Here is a 24,064-nt window from a genome sequence, read left to right as displayed (position 1 = left end):
TAGTCCTACTTGCCATATCTCCCATATACTTGAGCAGTCCATTTTATATTCCTACAGATCAATACATGGCAAAGAACTGCTATTAAATTAAGGTCTTGATAGTAATAGTGTTGTTTGTATCATTATCCTTATAAATTTGAAGTGGTAATGCAACATTCCATGCTTCAAATGGATTCTCCATTAACTCCTAATTGAGACCAAAAATATGTACCTAAATACAAAACTAGCTTTTCTTTTGAAAAGAGCAAGAAATTAAGCAGTGGGATTGACTACTTATTCACACCTGTTTAAACTGCAAATTTAAAGTTTTTAAATTATGCCCTACAAAAAAAGCACTTACTGAATTAATCACAGAAGAAGAGGAAGGTATAACTGGAATAAATTCTCAGCTGAAGAATCAAGCCTTGAGAAACAATACTATGGTTGAACAAACCAATTAGTATGAGTGCTGAATAAATTTAAGCAAAATGCTTACTCCCCCACATGACACTGCCTTATTGAAGACATCTTTACTGTCAAGTGGGAGGCTTTGAATGTTTCAAGGAAGCTGAGTGATGGCAGCAGCATAGTTACCTGCAGGGCCATACAAGCCTGACAGAGGAGCCAGACAAAATGTGTCCCACATCATTGGACAGGGAGGTCTCCCAAAGGCATAGAGAAGCCAGTCTTCATAGGGAAGTGAACCCTAAAAAAATCCATCCTCCAGGGCAGAGGATGAGAAGGGGCCAGTAACACCACACCATAAAACTGTCATATTACGTAACTACAGGAGCCATGGATAATGGATGGGATGTACAGAACACGACTTTGACAAAGGCAAAGGACAAAAGATTTGTCAGTAGTAGCTTGGCCTATGAGCAATGTTGAAACCTGGGAAAATGAAAGACATAGTTGAAGAGATCATGAAGTTTAAGTACAATATTGTGGCACTACAAGAAATGAGATTCAAAGTCAAGGACAGATATATGCCTCAGTATTCTCTGCTGTTTGTGGAGCTGAAAGAAGAGTTCAATATGAAACAGGGTTTACAATAATGAAAGGGATTAGGAGAAGTCTGTGGAATTTGAACCAATAAGCAAAAGACTCAGAATACTGAGAATAAAAGGGTACTTCAGGAATATAACAATAATAACAGCATTTGTACCAACAGGAAAAGCAGAAGAAAGAATAAAAGAACAGTTTTGTGAAGTCCTTGAAAGTACGTGTGACAAAATACAAAACTATGACCTATGGCTAATTTTGGGGGACTTTAATGCAAAGGTTAGATGAAATGAATGTGGAAGAGTATTAGGGAGATACACTTTACATGAAGAGAGTAATGAGAATGAAGATATGCTATGCCAGTTTGCTGCTAGTAATAATTCATTTATCGAGAGTACCTGCATTCTACACAGTAGAATTGACCTTGGAACATGGGAGTCTAGTGTAGGTGGAGTAGTCAAGCAAATAGACCACATATTAGCAAAAGCACAAAATGCCTCATCAGTCATAGATGTATGGAGATGCAGAGGTCCAAAATTTGATTCAGAGCACTATTTGGTAAAAGCTGTAGTGAGAGAGAAGTTAAATTTAATACATGAAACTGGAATGTAAAAAAATGCAAACTGGAATACAAAAAATTGAATGATTTTGAAACTTTATAAACATATCAAATAAAAATTAAAGATGCTCTGACAACATTGAGGAAACAATAGGAAAACAAGGTAAGTGGAACAGGATCTAGAAAGTGGGGAAAGGTAGCAGAAGAAACAATTGGAATAAAGAGAAAGAAAAGAAATTAATGGTTGATGGCAAATATACCCTGGCTGTAAAACATAAAAATGCAGCAAGACTGAGAATGATGAAGAGAGAGACAAGAAGAAATATGGATTTATGTAAAGAATTAAGGTCTAATGCTCTTAGCACATGTAAGAAAAAGAAAAAATATATAGTCTGGAGGCATATTTCAAGAGGTAGTAAAACTACAGCTATAGAAAGAAACAAGAAAATTTTATTGTGTAATTGTTGTAGGAAAGTTCTTGTAGAATGTAAATACTTTTCAATTAAATGAGACCACTCACTGAGAAGCAGAAGTGTTGAGTTGTTGGCAGGCACATACAAAAGAAAGAACACTTGCTAACTTTCAGAATAATCCTTTGATGAGCTAGAGTAAAATACATACACACAGTTCACAATACAAAACACACACACACCTATGTCCTACATGGTGCCAGCTGAACTAACAATGCCAGTGTTATTTTTTGGTAGAGGGAGAGGGAGGCAGGAGGTAGGAAGAGGGACTGATTGGGGGTGGGTGGCTAGCAGCTCAGAAGGAGGTGGCCGATTTGCCAGCTAGGAATGTAGGAGGAATGGGAGGCAGGTACATAGGCTGGCACAATTATAGTGGGTGGTGGGAAGCAGCACACACTGAAGGCAACATAGGACATGGATTCGGAGGGGATGACTGAACTCTTACCTTAGTCCATTAGTCCATCTCCTTCCTCATCCCCCCCCCCTCCCCCACACACACACATGCCTTCCAAACTCTACAATTCTGGATGCCCAACTATAGCTGGCTATTGTGCTTCCACTGAAAGAATTGCCATTCTTGTTGACCAACATCTCCAATCACTTGATCACGTGCACAAAACGTAGCCTCCCAGATCAAATATATTACCCACTTCCTTCACTGACTTTCCACCACCCCTAACCTGTTTACCTCTTGGATCACTACTCATCACTTTGATGCCAACCTCCTATACACCAACATCACTCGTGCCCCTGGCCAGCATCCTTCAGACTCCAAACCTACCACCTCATTTCTTATATACCTTACCAACTACATCCTAACCCACAACTATTTTTTCTTTGAAGGGAAGGTTTACAAACAAATACATGGCACAGCAGCCATGGGCAACCTCCTATGCCAGTATGCTGTTTATGGGCCATCTACAGGAAACCTTCTCAGCCTCCTAAAAGTCCCAACCACTAGTCCGTTTTCGGTTCGTTGACGATATTTTCAAGCTCTGGATGCAGGGCCAAGGCACCCTATCCTCGTTGCTTCACAACCTCAACACTTTTCTTCTACCCACTTCACCTGGTCCTCCTCTACCTAATCTTCCACCTTTCTGGACATTGATCTCCACTTCTCTGATGGCTCCATCCACAGCTCTGTCCACATTAAACCCACTAACCACCAACAGTACCTGCATTTCTACAGTTGCCATCCTTTCCATACCAAAAAATCCTTCCTATACGGTCTAGTCACCCATGGATGAGGTGTCTGCAGTGACAAGAACTCCTTTTTCCAGTATGCTGGAGGTCTCACAAAGGCCTTTATAGACAGGCATTAGCAACTAATGTCATTATTTTCTTTGGATCACTAATCAGATATCACTGCTTTAGCTTTAGGTCATCAAGTGTTATGCATTAGAGTGTACCAATGTTAAGTACCAATTTATAACATACTACAGATGTTGTCCACAAACAGATTTCCTGTGCTATATCCTCAGACACCCTCAATCCTCTCATCATCCCCACAAATAAGCTACAAAGGAGTGCCCCCTCATCACTCAGTATCACCTTGGCCTGGAACAACTGAACCATATCCTTTCCCGGGGTTTTAATTTTCTCTCATCCTGCCCTGAAATGAGGGACACCCTACCCAAGATCCTTCCCATCCCTCTTAACAAGGTATTCCATTGTGCACCCAACCTACACAATGTCCTCGTCCATCCTAAGATAGTCCCACTCCAAACCCCAAGCCACAGGGATCATACCAAGGTGGAAGACCTACCCAATCCACCCACCCAGGACCTCCTATTCCAGTACTGTCACAGGCTTGTCCTACCCCATCAGCGGCCAGGTCACCTGTGGAAGCAACCATGCCTTACACTAACTCTGCACAGCCTTTTCTGTTGGTATGACTACAACCAGATGTCCACCAAAAGGAATAGCCACTGCCAAACTGTCAAGAATAAAATTGATCACCAGGTAGTACAAATCCAGAACTCATCAAATGATAACTCCAAAAGCCAGCAAGTTTTCTTTCTTTCGTGTGTGCCTATTGAGAAACCAGTGCTTCTATTTTTGGTGAGTGATCTCCTTTAATCAAAAAGTATTATCATATAATTGGAAAGATGAGAAAAAATTTTCAACTAACATGAAATTCATGTAAAAATAGCACTGGTGAGATAAATAGAGATGAACAAGAAACACTGCTGAAATGGGCAGAATATTTTGAAGGTATAAGGGCAGTCAAATGAAAATGAGACAGGGGGGAAAAAGTAAGTAAAATGTTCTTTATTTCAAAATCACTTTAACTGTTAATACATACATCCTAGTGTGAGACAATTTGGTCAGTGTCTTAAAGGAAAAATGTTTGCAGTTGCCTATGGAACCAACACTGTCTTTCTTTAGGGCTCTAAAAACATGGAAATCACATGGGGAGAGATTGGCTCTGTAAGGAGATGTGTAAGAGCTTAATAGTGAAACATGCAGAATACTCTAAACATCATGTGAGAACACTCACAAAGTTGTTATGAATATGCTGCAAATGCAAATGCACTGTTGCTTAGGTACTCTCTGTAGTCCAATTTGAAGTAGTTTCCCAACCTGATGAAACACAAGTGTCCTGTATCAAACTGTTCATTTCGGCTTCCTCTACACTACCGTCATACATTGTGAACAAAAGCGATGTTTGAATAACACAGAAAATAAGTAACGAAGTATTATTACAAACATTTTATCTCAGAAACCATTTGCAATAAGGCATGTGTCCAAATGAAGTTTTTTGTTCAGAATCACTTATATTCGCGGAGCGAACTGCCTCCGGCTAGAACACATACAGTATATATACAGCTACAGAACATTCCAGTACAATGATGCTTGGTATTTGTGGGTACTTCTAGAATGTACTCGAACTGAATATAGACATTAAAATTGTACAGCCCAGGTGAGTTTTGAACTCATGACCCTCCATGCAACAGTTTAGTATTATAGCCACTACACCACAGTGCTTCTCAGCTTCTTCTGCACTAATATTATCATCCCTCAAAGCCTGTGCATTTCCTCCCAACTCACCCTGTATGAACTGAAAAACATCCATGTACCTGACGAAGATGAGTTAGTGCAAGAGCTTATGAAATTTGTTGGCCACCCTGTAATACATGAAATTCATGTACTAATAAATAATATACGGGAAAGTATTCATGTTGTCCCCTTCGAAGTAACCCCCTGAGATACAATACGCTTGTGCCAATGCTTCTTCTAATCCTCGAAGCTCTTCTCATAAGCACTTTTTGGTACAGCCTTGAGTACTTCCAGAGAAGCAGTTTTTATTTCCTGAATCATTGAAATTCTTCATCCTTTTATCCCCCCCATGAACCATGGACCTTGCCGTTGGTGGGGAGGCTTGCGTGCCTCAGCGATACAGATAGCCGTACCGTAGGTGCAACCACAACGGAGGGGTATTTGTTGAGAGGCCAGACAAACGTGTGGTTCCTGAAGAGGGGCAGCAGCCTTTTCAGTAGTTGCAAGGGCAACAGTCTGGATGATTGACTGATCTGGCCTTGTAACAATAACCAAAACGGCCTTGCTGTGCTGGTACTGCGAACGGCTGAAAGCAAGGGGAAACTACAGCCGTAATTTTTCCCGAGGGCATGCAGCTTTACTGTATGATTAAATGATGATGGCGTCCTCTTGGGTAAAATATTCCGGAGGTAAAATAGTCGCCCATTCGGATCTCCGGGCGGGGACTACTCAAGAGGATGTCGTTATCAGGAGAAAGAAAACTGGCGTTCTACAGATCGGAGCGTGGAATGTCAGATCCCTTAATCGGGCAGGTAGGTTAGAAAATTTAAAAAGGGAAATGGATAGGTTAAAGTTAGATATAGTGGGAATTAGTGAAGTTCGGTGGCAGGAGGAACAAGACTTCTGGTCAGGTGACTACAGGGTTATAAACACCAAATCAAATAGGGGTAATGCAGGAGTAGGTTTAATAATGAATAGGAAAATAGGAATGCGGGTAAGCTACTACAAACAGCATAGTGAACGCATTATTGTGGCCAAGATAGATATGAAGCCCACACCTACTACAGTAGTACAAGTTTATATGCCAACTAGCTCTGCAGATGACGAAGAAATTGAAGAAATGTATGATGAAATAAAAGAAATTATTCAGATAGTGAAGGGAGACGAAAATTTAATAGTCATGGGTGACTGGAATTTGAGTGTAGGAAAAGGGAGAGAAGGAAACGTAGTAGGTGAATATGGATTGGGTCTAAGAAATGAAAGAGGAAGCCGCCTGGTAGAATTTTGCACAGAGCACAACATAATCATAGCTAACACTAGGTTTAAGAATCATGAAAGAAGGTTGTATACATGGAAGAACCCTGGAGATACTAAAAGATATCAGATAGATTATATAATGGTAAGACAGAGATTTAGGAACCAGGTTTTAAATTGTAAGACATTTCCAGGGGCAGATGTGGACTCTGACCACGATCTATTGGTTATGACCTGTAGATTAAAACTGAAGAAACTGCAAAAAGGTGGGAATTTAAGGAGATGGGACCTGGATAAACTGAAAGAACCAGAGGTTGTACAGAGTTTCAGGGAGAGCATAAGGGAACAATTGACAGGAATGGGGGAAAGAAATACAGTAGAAGAAGAATGGGTAGCTTTGAGGGATGAAGTAGTGAAGGCAGCAGAGTATCAAGTAGGTAAAAGGACGAGGGCTAGTAGAAATCCTTGGGTAACAGAAGAAATATTGAATTTAATTGAAGAAAGGAGAAAATATAAAAATGCAGTAAATGAAGCAGGCAAAAAGAAATACAAATGTCTCAAAAATGATATCGACAGGAAGTGCAAAATGGCTAAGCAGGGATGGCTAGAGGACAAATGTATGGATGTAGAGGCTTATCTCACTAGGGGTAAGATAGATACTGCCTACAGGAAAATTAAAGAGACCTTTGGAGATAAGAGAACCACTTGTATGAATATCAAGAGCTCAGATGGAAACCCAGTTCTAAGCAAAGAAGGGAAAGCAGAAAGGTGGAAGGAGTATATAGAGGGTCTAAACAAGGGTGATGTACTTGAGGACAATATTATGGAAATGGAAGAGGATGTAGATGAAGATGAAATGGGAGATACGATACTGCGTGAAGAGTTTGACACAGCACTGAAAGACCTGAGTCGAAACAAGGCCCCGGGGGTAGACAACATTCCATTGGAAATACTGACGGCCTTGGGAGAGCCAGTCCTGACAAAACTCTACCATCTGGTGAGCAAGATGTATGAAACAGGCGAAATACCCTCAGACTTCAAGAAGAATATAATAATTCCAATCCTAAAGAAAGCAGGTGTTGACAAATGTGAAAATACCCGAACAATCAGTTTAATAAGCCACAGCTGCAAAATACTAACACGAATTCTTTACAGACGAATGGAAAAACTGGTAGAAGCCAACCTCGGGGAAGATCAGTTTGGATTCCGTAGAAACACTGCAACACGTGAGGCAATACTGATCTTACGACTTATCTTAGAAGAAAGATTAAGGAAAGGCAAACCTACATTTCTAGCATTTGTAGACTTAGAGAAAGCATTTGACAATGTTGACTGGAATACTCTCTTTCAAATTCTAAAGGTGGCAGGGTTAAAATACAGGGAGCGAAAGGCTATTTACAATTTGTACAGAAACCAGATGGCAGTTATAAGAGTCGAGGGACATGAATGGGAAGCAGTGGTTGGGAAGGGAGTAAGACAGGGTTGTAGCCTCTCCCCGATGTTATTCAATGTGTATATTGAGCAAGCAGTAAAGGAAACAAAAGAAAAATTCGGAGTAGGTATTAAAATTCATGGAGAAGAAATAAAAATTTTGAGGTTCGCCGATGACATTGTAATTCTGTCAGAGACAGCAAAGGACTTGGAAGAGCAGTTGAATGGAATGGACAGTGTCTTGAAAGGAGGATATAAGATGAACATCAACAAAAGCAAAACGAGGATAATGGAATGTAGTCGAATTAAGTCAGGTGATGCTGAGGGAATTAGATTAGGAAATGAGACACTTAAAGTAGTAAAGGAGTTTTGCTATTTGGGGAGCAAAATAACTGATGATGGTCGAAGTAGAGAGGATATAAAATGTAGACTGGCAATGGCAAGGAAAGCGTTTCTGAAGAAGAGAAATTTGTTAACATCGAGTATAGATTTAAGTGTCAGGAAATCATTTATGAAAGTATTTGTATGGAGTGTAGCCATGTATGGAAGTGAAACATGGACGATAAATAGTTTGGACAAGAAGAGAATAGAAGCTTTCGAAATGTGGTGCTACAGAAGAATGGATCACATAACTAATGAGGAAGTATTGAATAGGATTGGGGAGAAGAGAAGTTTGTGGCACAACTTGACCAGAAGAAGGGATCGGTTGGTAGGACATGTTCTGAGGCTTGAAGGGATCACCAATTTAGTATTGGAGGGCAGCGTGGAGGGTAAAAATCATAGAGGGAGACCAAGAGATGAATACACTAAGCAGATTCAGAAGGATGTAGGTTGCAGTAGGTACTGGGAGATGAAGAGGCTTGCACAGGATAGAGTAACATGGAGAGCTGCATCAAACCAGTCTCAGGACTGAAGACCACAACAACAACAACAACATCCTTTTATAGGTCTCTTCAGTTTTGGGAACAGGAAAAAGTCACAGGAGGCCAAATCTGGGGAATACGGTGGCTGAGGCATGATTTTCATGTTGTTTTTGACCAAAAAATCCCTTCAAGCAACGATGAATGAGCAGGTGCTTTGTCATGATGCTAATTTTGCTAATTGCTCCTTGGAAACAGTGTACAACATCAAGGTAATACCCTTATTGACTGTATGACCTTGAGACAAAAATTCATGATGCGCTATACCATGGTAATTCAAAAAAACAGTGAGCAAAACTTTGATATTTTGCTCAAATTTGGTATTCTTTTTTTGGTCTTGGCTCTCCAGGATGCTTCCATTGGGACAATTGGGCTTTGGTTTCAACATTATTACCATAAACCCATGTTTCATCACCAGTTATGACCCTTTTGAGCATATCAGGATCATCACTGACATCATTCAATAGCTCCTGAGCGATGCTCATGCAATGGTTCTTCTGATCCAAATTGAGAAGTTTTGGAACAAACTTCGCTGAATATGTCTCGTGCCAAAAATTTTCAAAAAATTTTATGACACAAGCTGACCAATATGCCAATATACTCATCTACTTCTCGTGTGGTAACTTCATTATTTTGCAAAACAATTTTTTTCACAGCTTTGACATTATCATCTGTTGTCGGTGTGCTGGGGATTCCAGAGCAAGGTTTGTCATTGGCATCTTCTCAGCCATCATGGAAGAGCTTGTACCACTTGTAAACACTTTTTTTACTTGGAGTAGACTCACCATATGCCATTGTCAACATTTCAAGTGTTTTAGAGTACTCGATTCCATTTTTCACACAAAACTTAATGCACATTCTTTGCTCGATAATTGAATGTACATTGCCCAAGCAATTTGAAAAGCCACCTTACTTTTTGACCAGCCCTCTTAAAGGCAAAAAAGTAAAAGTCAACAACAAATGTGCAAGAACTTTAACTTTACACATGGAATCATTTACGTGGTGTACAAACAGGATTAGCCCTAAAATGTGGAGACTTCAGGCACACCTTGTGATGCTGTACTCTATTTAGGATAAAAATTCACTGTATTTCAAGACAGAGTTACTCTTTGTTTTCTGTTCTGCAGGTATGATTAAGCCATTTCAGAGCATTGCACTTAGTCCCATATTTATCTAATCTATAGATAAGCATGACATGGTCACAGAGACAAAGGCAATTATAAGACTGCAGAATATATCTGCAAATGTACGCACTGTGTTCAGAGCATTTTTCCTAATTAACATGCAAAGTGCACGTGTATACATGGTCCAAATACATTAATGTGACCACTTGTCTATGTGCAACATCAATGTGCTATAACTACTCACAGATGACAGCACTAGCAGTGGACTGTATATAAAGTGATAAAGGATGACAGCCAAAAACAGTTGCAGGATAAAAATATTTATCCTGCAACTGTTTTCGGCTGTCATCCTTTATCGTGAAGAATTTCAACAGTTGCTGTTGCAGCCATGTTTAAAATCTTGTATATAAAGCATGTTGAGGGGAGGCAGAAAGCAATGCAATCAGTGTCATAATGTGGAAATGGAGCAATTTACCTGACATCCAAAAGGACATCATAAATGGCTTTTGGGCCAAGGATGGAAGCATTTCCAAAATGACTAAGTTTGTAAACTGTTCACGTGCTGCCATGGTTAAAGTACACCGTGCTTGGCAAAATGGCACTATCCAAAACTGGCATTGAGGCAACTGTGGTGCATCATGGGCCATAGATTATAGGGGTGAATGATGGCTGTGGAGATGTGTATGGGTGAATAGAAATGCAGCTATTGAGCAACTGACCTCCCAGGTGAACCAAATGGCTACCAACATTGTCTCCTCAATGAACGTTCAGCAAATATTGCTGCTTGTGGGCCTACACAGCAGATACCTAGTTCATGTACCCATGTTGCTGTTCTTTATTGACAACGAAGGCTGGAATTTGCACATCAGTACTGCAACTGGATGCCCACTCTGTGGCAACAGGTAGCATTTTCAGATGAATCACATTTTATGCTCCATCAGACAGATGGCTGTTGGCAGGTATGGTGGGAAATGTCTGACAGCAAATATCATCAATTATTGGAAGCGCCCAGGCTGGAGGTCATCCACTGGGTCATCATTTTGGAATGTACAATGGATAAACCAAGTATGCATCTAAACTTGGGGATCATGTCTATCCTACATGCAGTTCAGTTTTCGCTGGTGAGATGGCACCTACCAGCAGGGCACTGCAACTTATCACACAGCTCGCAGTGTACATGCGTGGTTTAAAGAGCACCAGGATAGTTTACTGCACTCACCTGCCCACTAAGCTCCCCAGATTTAAAACCGATAGAGAATCTGTGAGTCCACCTCAATTGGGTCGTTTGCATCATGGATACTCAATTAAGAAATCTAGAGCTGACCACCTCACTGAAGTCAACAAGGCTTCACATCTCTGTTGGTACCTCCCAGAATCTCAATGACTCTTCCTGCATATCTTGCAGTAGTCCACAGTGCAAAAGGTGGTTATTCAAGTTTTTGACAGATGGTCACATTAATGTGGCTAGATGATGTAATATCATTTTTACAACAAAATTTTGAATTTGGATTGTAACTACTTTCTGTAACACATTCAACAGGACTAGGAATAGAAATAAGACACTAGTTTTCAATGTCCTTGAGAGGTCTGACATCGGCATACTTCAACACATCAGGAAAGCATCAAAGGATTGGCTGAGTAATTGAGTTAGTGTAGGTGTTGTTATGTGGTACACTGCTTTAATCACTTTAGTTTAGTGCCCACATGCAATGGTAATATTTTAGACCTTGTAGCTACAAACAGGCCTTGACCTTATTGACAATGTCAGTATTGAGACATGGATTAGTGATCATGATGTCATCATAACCATGATGGTTACTTAAGTTAATAAATCAGTCAAGAAGGCTAGGAGAATGTTTTTGTTAGAAAGAGCAGATAAGCAGTTGTCAGCGTCCCACTTAGAGAATGAGTGGGCATCATTTAGTTCCAGTATGATGGAAGTAGAGAAATTATGGGAAATATTTAAATGAATTGTAAATCACACTCTAGAGAAGTATGTGCTGAGTAACAGGATTAAAGATGAAGAAGACCCACTGTGGTTTAACAAAAGAATTTAGGAAATGCTGAGGAAGCAAAGACTGCTGCACTCTCAGTTCAAAAGAGAATGTGCAGATGAAGACAGCAAAAGTTAGTAGAGATTCGCCCCTCTGTAAAAAGATCAATGCATGAAGTAAATAAAAACTATCATAGCAAAGGCTCCAGCCAAGTGACAGAAAATTCTGGTCTTACATAAAATAGCTAGGCGAGGCAAAGACTTCTATCCAGTCACTTGTTCTCCAGCCTGGTGTGGCAATACAAGATACCAAAAGGAAAGCTGAAGTTTTAAATACTGCTTTTTAAGAAAACATTCACGCAGTAGGACTGTGCAAATATACCGCTGTTAGACCATTTAACAGACTCCCATATGGATGACTAGACATAGGCATCCCTGGTATAGAGAAGCAACTGCAGAAATTGATAATATATAAGTTGCCCAATTTCATTTTACAAAGTGTAATCTATGGCATTGTCCCCTTACTTAACATGCATTTATCACAAAATTTCCTGCCCAGTGCAAAGTCTCAAGTGACTGGAAAAAATGCAGGTGACTCCCATAGGTGAGAAGAGTAAAAGAACTTAAGCACAAAATTATCCTTAACATTGGTTTATTGCAGAATTCTTGAACATGTTCTCAGTTTGAATATAATCATGTTCCTTGAGATGCAAAAGCTTGTGTTCAAAAATCAGCACAGTTTTACAAAGCATTGCTTATGCAAAACTCAGCTTGCCATTTTTTCACACATTATCCTGTGAACTATGGATGAAGGGCAACAGACAGATTCCATAGTTCTAGATTTCTGAAAAGCATTTGACACGGTGCCTAACTGTAGACTGTTAATAAAGAAATGAGCATACAGAATAATCCCCAGTTATGTGAGTGGCTCAAAGACTTCTTAAGTAATAGGACCCAGTACATTGTCCTTGATGGTGAGTGTTCATCTGAGATGAGGATATTATCAGTATTGCACCAGGGAAGTGTGACAGGACAGCTATTAATCTCTACACACATAAATGATGTGACAGACAGGGTGAATAGCAATTTGCAGATGTTTTCTGGTGATTCCATGGTGTATGAGAAGATGTTATTGCTGAGTGACTGTAGGGGAATACCACATGACTTAGACAAAATTTCTAGTTGGTGTGAGGAACGGCAGCCATATAGGTATGGCCCCCCTTCCCCCCTCATCTTGGCCACACCTCTGCCTTTGCCGGTGCTCTGGTCACTGGGTGCTGTCCATCTGCCAATGTTACAGCTTCTTCTTCTGCCTGCATTAGCAGCTCTGCTTGATGAGTCCACAACTTTCAGCCTCTGGCAGTGGCTCCAGTGCCCCCCCTACCAGCGGACATTCCCCTTGCCAGTTTGACCAGTCTGATGTGTCCCATGCGGCCTCCACCTTCCACATCAATGCCAAACGTCTCTCCAGAGATCCTAGCTTGGACTGCCTGTCACCAGCCCTGTCATCTTGTGCTCTGACAGGGGGGTGTTGGGGCACTCCTTGTGCTGGCCAATTTCACTGTATTCTAAAGTCTCCAGCGACTGAGGGTTGCACTTCCCTTTCACCTCTGAGGCCTCCATGGATGTGGATGCTGTCTCCACACTGCAGCTGTCCACAGTTGCCCAAGGAATCAATGACACTCTGCCCCAACCCCCTCCACCCCCCCCCCCCCCCCAAGCGGCAGAGTTGTAGTGACCCAATTAGATTCCAAATCCGCAATTTGGGGGCACAGTTGTATGGTGTGCCACAGAAGTTGGAAGAAACATGCACCAGCAGAGGCCACCTCTCTTGAATGTGCATGCTGTCTCTCCGCAATGCACTCTACTAGCTGTCTGATGGCTTAAAGAGTTGGGCCCTGCCAAACTCACTGTCAAGTCACGTTTACATTTGGCCTGCACTTAGTGATCTAGTAGTGTAGCCACTGCATGGCAAGTGTCTTCTTTACAAGTTATTCTAGATGTAATAAAGTGTTGTGTCTGTTATTGTCTGTGTGTTCTTGAGGTCAGAACACTAAACACTTTGGTATTTATTTAGACTCTTCTTAAGGAATGGCAGGTTTTGCAAGTATGAAGCAAATATACTGTTATGGTAAAGTTTTGTTACAGATGATGATAGATGAAAATGTTTTTAGCCAATGCAATTAGTTTACTGAACACAAAGCACACAGGAATAGTTGAACTCACATGAAAGAGGACAGCGACCACAGCAACGCCATTCCTGTCTTTGAGTGCCTCCTGCAAACTGGCATAGCGCTCATTCCGGTGTACCAGATGTAATTCCAGGGGCCACCTGCAATAGTAACATTAACTGTCAATGTGTGCAATTGCCTATGATCTGTGAGAGTCAGTCAGGAATTTTGTATGACTCAAACAAAACCTGGCCTGTTTCCTGAACAAGTAGCCAAATAAATTTCCAAAACAAGTTTTGAACCACTAGCATATCTGTGAATGTGTATAGACATAGATTGAAGGAAACCAGGAAATCAAAGAATAATCCTTAAAAAAGAATTAATTAAGAATAGATTAAATAATAACTTAAAAGAAAACAATAACCAAAATCAAAGCTCTGCTGAAAAGTGCACATCTCTGGAATCAAAATCTGCTGCTGTGTAACTGTATTGTGCCATGCTATATATTTCAGCAGTCTAGGATTCTACTGCTATACATATAGTGTTCAAGACTTTGTTGCACAAACCTGACCTGCTCTTTAATGGGAGCCATCTTGAGGTTACTCAGTATGTAAGAAGGATTTCTGTGATGATGCGGTGTGAAGTATCAGTGCTAGCAGAATAGAAATGTGGGAAAACACAAGTCCAAAAACAACACATTGGACTCACAAAAATGAACCAATAATACAATCTCCAAATGAGCAACAGAATCGACCCTAACTGTGGATCATCACAAATATAAAATAAGTAATAATAATAGAGAAGACCCGACTCTTCACTGTGAGAGATAACAATAAAACATTTCTATGATGTCAAGATGTTCGTTGACTATACCAAGTCCAACTGCAAGAGATCGGCCAGCTAGAAGAGGCATCTGGCCATGGCTGCCAGTGTGGAAGCTCTGCATACTTCCAAGCGGTGCGTCGAACTGCCTGTTGCCGGCAGTGCGCCACCCTATAAATCCCATTTGGCAGATGTATCCGCTGGAACTATTCTCACTCACATGCCTGGCATATCAAAGTAGTTCCTGGGCAAGCTGTGACCTTTGGTGAAGCTGTTCTGCAGGCTCCGTGAATGGGTAACGGTCCCTAGCCGCCATTGGTGGAGACCTGGTGTTGTGTTGTATTGTGGCCACCAGTAAATATTCGTGATGACAATGCAGACGATATAGGTTTTCCTGGTGAATATACAACCTGTGATACAGGCATCCTGTGTTGATTGGATGTTAAGTTGGATGCCGGTGCAGTAGGCGCAGGTGCTACAATGTATGAAGTGGGCAGCCACAGCACAGTGCAAATTACTAATGGTCCAAAACATGCTAAATTAGGTTCATATGAGGAGATACTGCACACCACTTCATTTGACTATTCCTACCTCCTATAGGAAAGTGTACACAACATAGGTGTGGTGTGCTTGTGCATTGACATCTTGAAGGACAAAACCATCGGTGAAATGTTGACAGGTTTTAGGATACTCCACAGATACTGACCTCTGTGCTGAACATGTGCAACTGTATGCCTAAGACAGGCATTGGTACTTGGACTCCCCCACACTGTTGTATGACAATCATCAAAAGTCAGACAAACTGTACACTCATTGATAAAGTGAACATGAGACCACTTATCCAGGTTCAGTTCACAGTGTTTCCTCACTTACCTTCTTTTCTGCGATGTTGTATTGTTGGGCATATGGACATGCTAAATGCCATGCTGACTTAAATGACCTCCTGGAGATGGTCGCATATTGTCTGGGTCAAAAAGGCCTTCCAGTTTCCTCTAAACAGGCAGCGCACAGTTTGTTGCATTATCCTCAGGGTATCAGCCATTATTTAAGGAAAGTCACTACGTTCTAAGGGTCTAAGCTTGCAATAGCCTTCAAAGCATGTTGACAGACTGAATTAACAGTGTGCATGTGCTTGCATTATCCAATTCACAATTGGAAACAAGTGCATTATAGTAAATTTCAGTGAAAACATAAGTTTCCCACCCTTAACATTAACTCCTCCCTCCATGCACTCACACACAACACTCACAATTATCCGAACAGATGATGATGTTGTTGTTGTTGTCTTCAGTCCAGAGACTGGTTGGATGCAGCTCTCCATGCTACTCTATTCTTTGCAAGCTTCTTCATCTCTGAATAACCACTGCAAACTATTTCGTTGTTGTTTATTTGTCCAAGAATCATTTTAGTACACTGTTTGTAAATGTGATATAGGACAATGATAAACCTAGTCAATTTACGATACAGTAGTCATTTTGACTACATTGTTGACATAATCAAAATGCATAATAATATAGGTTGGTGTAGTAGATTGCTTCTACATGTGATAACAGCAGTTATTAAGTGAATGACATGATGAGCACAACATAAACTATATTATTCAACAAAGAATAGAAGCAGTGGTCAAGCAAGTAATGTTTTAACTTTATTTTAAATGTATTTAATGTTGGTTTGCATTTTAAGTAAGAAGGCAAATGGTTATATAGCATAGCTCCAGTATGATGCACTCCTGTTTTGCACAAGTTTGCATTTACTGTGTTCATGTGTAGGCTCATTTTCTGCCCAGTTTCATATGTGTGTATATCATAGTTGTGTTTGAAGAGATTTTCCTTTTTTAAGATGCTCCCTTTTGCGAAAATTAATATTTTGTATGTATATAGGCAAGGCAGCGGCAATATTTTGGGAGTTTTAAGAAGGGGTCTACAGGAATCCTTTCATTTAGCTTTTTTTATCACCCTGATAATCTTTTTCTGTATTTCAAATGTTTTTGTAGAATTTGTGGAATTCCCCCAAAAAATTGTTCTGTACATAAGTAGCAACTGTATACTACAATGGTACATTGTCAGCACTGATGAGCAGCTTGTATTCTGAGTGAGGATTTTAACAGCATATGCTTGTGAATTCAGTCTCTTATTTAAATTGTTTAGGTGCACCTACCACTTCAGGTCTGCCTGAACATGAATGCCTAGTAATTTTATATGACTAACCTTTGACACATTTTTTTCCTTTGATGGAGAAAATGGGGTTTGCAGGATGGAGGTTTTGCATGATGTGTTTTAACTGCCACAGTTTTTTCAGAATTTATGATAACCCTATTGGTCCTCAACCAGTACATCCTGCAGATTTTACTCATTCTGTGATTTGACTAGAATATTAGTGTCATCTGCAAAGAGTAGTGTTCCATCATGTATTTTACTAACCAAGTCATTTATATACCAGAAGTAGGACAGGTCCCAGAACTGACCCTTGTGGGACTCCATACTTGATTTTCCCCTCATAACCAAAGAAACTAGAAATTTTTTGTGTTTCACTATCTTTACGTTTTATTTCTGTAATCTGCTGATGATTACTGAGGTACGATTGGAGCCACCTTTCAGACTGGCCTCTAATTCCATAATTACTTAATTTACACAAGAGAATGCCATGATCAATAACATCGAAGGCTTTAATTAATCCAGAAACATCCCAGATACAAGTTGCTTATCATCCAGTGCTTTTAATAGTTCATTTAAGAAGGAAAAATTTGCTGTCTGAGTTGACTTTCCAGCTCTGAACCCATGTTCGGAGTCACTTATCAGCCTCTCTATATTTAAGAAAACTATTATTCTTCTAAGGAACATTTCTTCCATAATTTTGCTGAAGCCTGACAATACTGAAACTGGCCTAAAATTAGGAATATCACTTTTTGCACCCTTTTATGCAAAGGTGTTACTTTTGCAGTTTTTAGATTATTAGAACACACCAGTCTCAAAATATGAATTTACTATGTTTGTAATTGGTTTCACAATAAATGTTGTGCTAACTTTGATAATAGCATCTGGTATCTCATCAACACACACTGAATATTTATTAGGTAATTCTTTTAGGTTTCTTGACAGTTCATCAGGTGTTGCTGGATACATGAAAAATGTGTCAGGATGAATGTTTTGATCCGAGTGACTTGCTGGCTGTTTGTCAGGGCGTTTATTTATTAACTTCTGTTCTATATTAGAGAAGTAATTGTTGAAAGCACTAGCCACATGTTTAGTGTCACTTAGTTTACTTTTATTCATAATCAGCTCTGTATTACTGTGATTAACTGGTCTGGTATCCATTTCTTTCCTTATAATTTGCCAGATTGCTTTAGTTTTATTCTTGGAATTACACAATATTATATAATTTTCTAGTTTTTTTTGTGTTTGAAATAGCTCGTGTTAGTATTCTTTTGTATCTTTTGAAATATGTAATAAGGTCAGGATTAGTATTTTGTGTGGAGTACTCATACAGTCTCCTGTTATTTTGACGTGATATCCTTATCCCTTTTGTAATCCACTTGTTTGTTTTTTGAGTGGGGTTAAAAGTAATTATTTTCAAGGGAAAAACCATCTCAAAAAATGTTTGAATGTAGCCACACACTTATCATATTTCTCATTGATATCATTACAGTCATAGACATCTTTCCAATTTTCACCCTTTAGGAGAGAACAAAAATATTCCACATCTTTTGTACTGAAATTCCTTACAGTGAGCTGTATTCTACTGGGAATTGAGTGTCCTGAAATATTCATAGCAAGAATTTGAGCATTGTGATCACTAAAACCCATGTTTACAACTTGTATGTTATAGGCATATTTGCAAGTATTTATCAAGATCTGATCAATAATAGATGCAGAGGTTGATGTTTCTCGAGTTGATTCCATTACCTTTGTGCTGATGCTGAACGATTGTAGTAGATTTATAATGTCATCTCTGAATTTATTGGATTTTGAGAAATCAGTATTAAAGTCACCACATATGGTTATTTATTTATTTATTTATTTTTAATTTCTTCCAAGAGTTCCTCCATGCAATTGTAAAACACTTTTTTATCTCCATCTGGTTACCTGTATACATAAATAATAACTGTATTTTGCCTTGGTAGTTCAGCTATAGAGAGTTCTATATCTTTTTCACAGGACAGTATATGGTATTTAGTTACACTATTGAATTGTTACACTATTGAATTGTTAGAATTCAATATTTTCTCTAACATATACACAGGTACCCCCATGACTCAATATTTTCCTACAAAACATGCTTGCAAGTTTGCACTGAGGAATGTATGTTTGCTCTAACATATCTTGTTTGAGCCAGTGTTCTGTGAAGCATAGTATAGAAATATCATTTAGGCCATTTAACATTATTTCTATTTCATTTAGTTTATTCAAGAGTGAGTGAACATTTTGATGGAGTAATTTAAAATTAGATACAGGGAGTAAATCATTTCTTGCTTGACCACTTACCTCACTATTTGAGCTAGTGTACTAAGTGGGAAAAAATTCTCAAGTTTTCCAGGCATGGCATCCATGCTGTTTAGCGTATGGCTTGCTGGTTCACCATATGTGGGTTCCTGTTTTGCTTCTGTTGAAATGTTCCCAACTTCTTCTTATTTCCATCCTCTTTTACCCATCTGTCTATTAACGACTGCCTTGTTGCTGCATTTGATGGCTTGAAATTTAACCTAGTATGTGTGTTGTTGTGACTTTCTTTGAGCTTATTTTTTGCTATATACTAGTCCATAACTGTCTGTTTCTTCGTGGGTGGTACTTTCACTTCAAGACTGGCACTTTTTTACTGATTTTCTGTTTGTGTATGCTTTTTCCCTGTACTGGCACCTGGTTTTTCAGTTTTCGCCATGTGTATGAAAGAAGCAAGCCTATTACAGATGGCAATCTTTCCTTGCTTGTTTAGATGTAAACCATGAGTTGTATATTCATTTTGTTTCAGGTGTTCAATCTCAAAATTCACAGATAATCTCTTCCTACATACACCTATGGCAGTGCTGATTTTCTCTAACATAACGCGATAGTGTTTGAAGTTGAGTAGTTTCCATTTTTAGCATACTGATAAAAAACTGTAGACTGGATATTCATTCGTGTAGTTTTGATATTTTGTCTTTACAATTTGCACAGGATTTCTTTTTACTGGAAATATTTACATTTTTCCAAGGAGATGCATGAATCTTCTAATATTAAACTGGTTACCGCTTGATGCCTCAGAACGTGTCCTACCAACCAATCCCTTCTTCTAGTCAAGTTGTGCCACAAATTCCTCTTATCCCCAATTCTATTCAATAACTCCTCATTAGTTATGTGGTCTACCCATCTAATCTTTAGCATTCTTCTGTAGCACGGCGTTTCAAAAGCTTCTATTCTCTTCTTATTTAAACTATTTATTGCCCGTGTTTCATTTTCATACGTGGCTACACTCCATACAAATACTTTCAGAAATGACTTCCTGACACTTAAATCTATACTCAATATTAACAAATTTCTCTTCTTCAGAAACCCTTTCCTTGCCATTGCCAGTCTACATTTTATATCCTCTCTACTTCGACCATCATCAGTTATTTTTCTCCGAAAATAGTAAAACTCCTTTACTACTTTAAGTATCTCATTTCGTAATCTAATTCCCTAAGCATCACCTGATTTAATTCGACTGAATTCCATTATCCTCATTTTTCTTCTGTTGATGTTCATCTTATATCCTCCTTTCAAGACACTGTCTATTCTGTTCAACAGATTCTCAGAGTCCTTTGCTGTCTCTGACAGAATTATAATGTCATCAGCAAACCTCAAAGTTTTTGTTTCTTCTCCATGGGTTTCCCTGTATTTGACCCCTGTCATCTTCAGAATTTGAAAGAGAGTATTCCAGTCAACATTGTTAAAAGCTTTCTCTAAGTATGAAAATGCTAGAATCATAGGTTTGAATTTCCCGAGGTCAGCTTCTACCAGTTTTTCCATTCGTCTGCAAACAATTCATGTTAGTATTCACACCTGTCAACAGCTGCTTTCTTTAGGATTGGAATTATTATATTCTTCTTGAAATCTGAGGGTATTTCACCTGTGTCATACATCTTGCTCACCAGATGGTAGAGTTTTGTCATGGATGGCTTTCTCAAGGTTATCAGTAGTTCCAATGCAATGTTGTCTACTCCCGGGGCCTTGTTTCGACTTTGGTTTTTCAGTGCTCTGACAAATTCTTCACACACTATCATATCTCCCATGTCATCTTCATCTATGTCCTCTTCCATTTCCATAATATTGCCCTGAATTACATCACCCTTGTATATACCCTCTATATACTCCTCTTCCTTACATTTATCCTCTAGCCATCTCTGCTTAGCCATTTTGCACTTCCTGTCAATCTCATTTTTGAGATGTTTGTACTCCTTTTCGCCTGTTTCATTTACTGCATTTTTATATTTTCTCCTTTCATCGATTAAATTCAGTATCTCTTCTGTTATCCAAGGATTTCTAATAGCCATCATCTTTTTACCTACTTGACCCTCTGCTGCCTTCACTATTTCAACTCTCAAAGCTACCCATTCTTCTTCAACTGTATTTCTTTCCCCTGTCCTTGTCAATTGTTCCCTAATGCTCTCCTTGAAACTCTCTGCAACCTCTGGTATTTTCACTTATCCAGGTCCCATCTCCTTAAATTCCCACTTTTTTGCAGTTTCTTCAGTTTTAGTCTACAGTTCATAAGCAATAAATTGTGGTCAGAGTCCATATCTGCCCCTGGAAAGATGTTAATGATACTGAATGAATATGACCTTAACTGAGTGGAGTATGCACTGAAATGAATATCTGGAACAGGTTAAAATTGTGTCTCAGGATGAATCCCAAATGAAACTCTACCAATGAGACACTACCAATGATAATCAGAAATGAAGTTAGTTAGTTTCATGTCCCAATATTATGAAAAGGAAAGTTGCTACTTACTATATAGTGGAGATGCTGAGTCACAGATAGGCACAACAAAAAGACTGTCACAAATATAGCTTTCAACCAGTAAGACTTTCATCAAAAATAGACGCAGGCACAGACATACACACACATGCAAACACAACTCGCAGACACGTGTGTAAGTTGCATTCGCGTGAGTGTGTTTGTGTGTGCTTGTTGCCTATTTTTGATGAAGGTCTTACTGGCTGAAAGCTATATTTGTGATAGTCTTTTTGTTGTGCCTATCTGTGATTCAAGCATCTGCACTATATGGTGGGCAGTAACTTTCCTTTTCATAATATTATTACATTCCATCCTGGATTTTCCTTAGTTTCATATTCCACAGATTGATTGTAAAATAAATTGTAATGATGTGGAATGAGTCATTTTACACTGACACTGCAGATTAATTTGTAAATATGGCTACATGATGACAACTTAATAAGTTTCTACTATCATCTTTAATGTTAATAAATTTACACATGTGAATTATCTATCCACCACCTTTTACACATTACAGTAGTAGAAATTCTTCTATGGAATTGAAGGAGTTGTCAAAGAGAAACTTTTTCAGTTTCCTTCCCACCTCCCACACACTACTTTGCTGTGTATCAGACATTTTATATTGCTGGGTAAGTTATTAAGAATTTTAGTTGCAGCACTATGCATCCCTTTCTGTGCTAAAGACAACCTTAATGTGGAGTAATGAATGCCAGTTTTCTTTCTGGTGTTGTAATTAATTACATCATGGTCCCTTTTGAATTGCAGTGGATTACTTATGACAAACTTAGTGAGGGAATAAATGCATTGTGAAGTGATAGTCAGAATGCCCAACTCCTTAAACAGATGACTACAAGACGTTAATGAGTGAGCACCACTTATTATTCTTAAAGCACATTTTTGGGCAATGAAGACTTTCTTAAAGATCAGTTACCCCAGAACATTATTCCATAAAACATTATGGAATGAAAATATGCAAAATATGTCAACTTAATGCTTTGTCTCTCTCCAAGATTTGCAATGATTCTAAGTGGAAATAAGGTTGAACTAAGTTGTTTTAGGAGATCCAAAATGTGCTTTTTCCAGTTTAAATTCTAATCAATATGAACACCTAAGAAGTTTCAAGTTTCTACTCTACTCTGTTTATTATTTCCTCACCTTATGTTACACTCATCACTGATGTATCCCCCCAAGATGTGCAGGACTGAATACGTTGTGTCTTTTTAAAATTGAGGGTGAAGTCATTCGCAGAAAACCTGTTGATGAAACTTTTACGAACACTGTTCACCTTTTCTTCTGCTGATGTTTCTATGTTTGGATTGATTACAGTACTAGTGTTATTTTCAAAAAGAACTAATTCTGCTTGTTGTATATTAGTCGGAAGAGAGTTTACATATATAAGGAACAATAGTGGTCCCAAGAGAGAGCCTTGGGGAATCTCATACATGATATGTCCTCAGACTACATTGGCTGAATCACTAAGTACAATTTTCTGCATTCTTTTGGTTATGTATGACATTATCCATTGTTTGGCTAGACTGCCAATCCTGTAAAACTTCATTCTATTAGAAGAATATTGTAATTCACACAATCAAATGACTTAAATAGATTACAGAAAATACCAGCTGATGCTATGAAATGTAGCATGCTTATTACCAATAGTGATACAAAGAAGAGCAATAAAACAGTATTAGACTATGGAAATATGCAAAAAAAGGGAATTTAGAAGCTAATAAACAGTTGAAGTGAATGGCATCACAGGTGGAATACTAGCTCAGCTGGGCAACAATTGGGTACTGAGTCAGTTGGCTCTAGCCTCATGGAAGGACTCTAAATCAGTATGACTGGGTATGGATTTGAAACTTACACTTCATGAATTTGGGTAAGTACCTTGATAACTCAGCTACCTCATATCATCACACTGCAGTAATCATACCTACGTTATGTGTGGCGAGAGTTTAACATCCAACTCAGGTTATGAGACTCGGACAGCAAGCCGGAACTGTGTGGGCATGGGAAGGGAAATGGCCATGGCCTTGATTCAGGAACCATCCCAACATTCACTTCAGCTGGTTTAGGAAAACTTAACTGAGAATGGCCACGTGGCTATTTGAGCCATCGTCCATCTGAACGTGAGTCTGTTGCCTCATCATTATACCACCTCATTCAGAATGTGAATCAGAGGCAGAGTGATACAAGTGTGTGTAGCTATGCAGAAATTCCTGATCATGTGACTGGTGATTACAGTACTAAAAAATAAAGTACACAGCCTATAATTATAGATGGGCACAGGAATGAATGTCTTCCAAGATAAAGCAGTGCTTTGAATATTGGGAGAACAAACCATAGGGGCACAAACTGAACAGAACCAATT

At 39.1% G+C, this 24,064-nt stretch overlaps 1 protein-coding gene across 1 annotated transcript in view; it reads right to left on the bottom strand.

Moving 5' to 3' along the window:
* LOC124787441 (putative carbonic anhydrase 3) overlaps nt 1-24,064 on the bottom strand; it is a 508,783-nt gene that overhangs the window by 62,932 nt on the left and 421,787 nt on the right. Inside the window, exon 5 of the mRNA XM_047254340.1 lies at nt 13,959-14,064. Within this exon, the coding sequence (XP_047110296.1) occupies nt 13,959-14,064 (106 nt within the window). The remainder of the gene's footprint in view (nt 1-13,958; nt 14,065-24,064) is intronic.

The sequence above is a fragment of the Schistocerca piceifrons genome, chromosome 1, assembly GCF_021461385.2.
Source record: "Schistocerca piceifrons isolate TAMUIC-IGC-003096 chromosome 1, iqSchPice1.1, whole genome shotgun sequence".
Classification (NCBI taxonomy): Eukaryota; Metazoa; Arthropoda; class Insecta; order Orthoptera; family Acrididae; genus Schistocerca; species Schistocerca piceifrons.
Note: the sequence above shows the minus strand (reverse complement) of the source record. Positions and strands in the feature narration are given on the sequence as shown.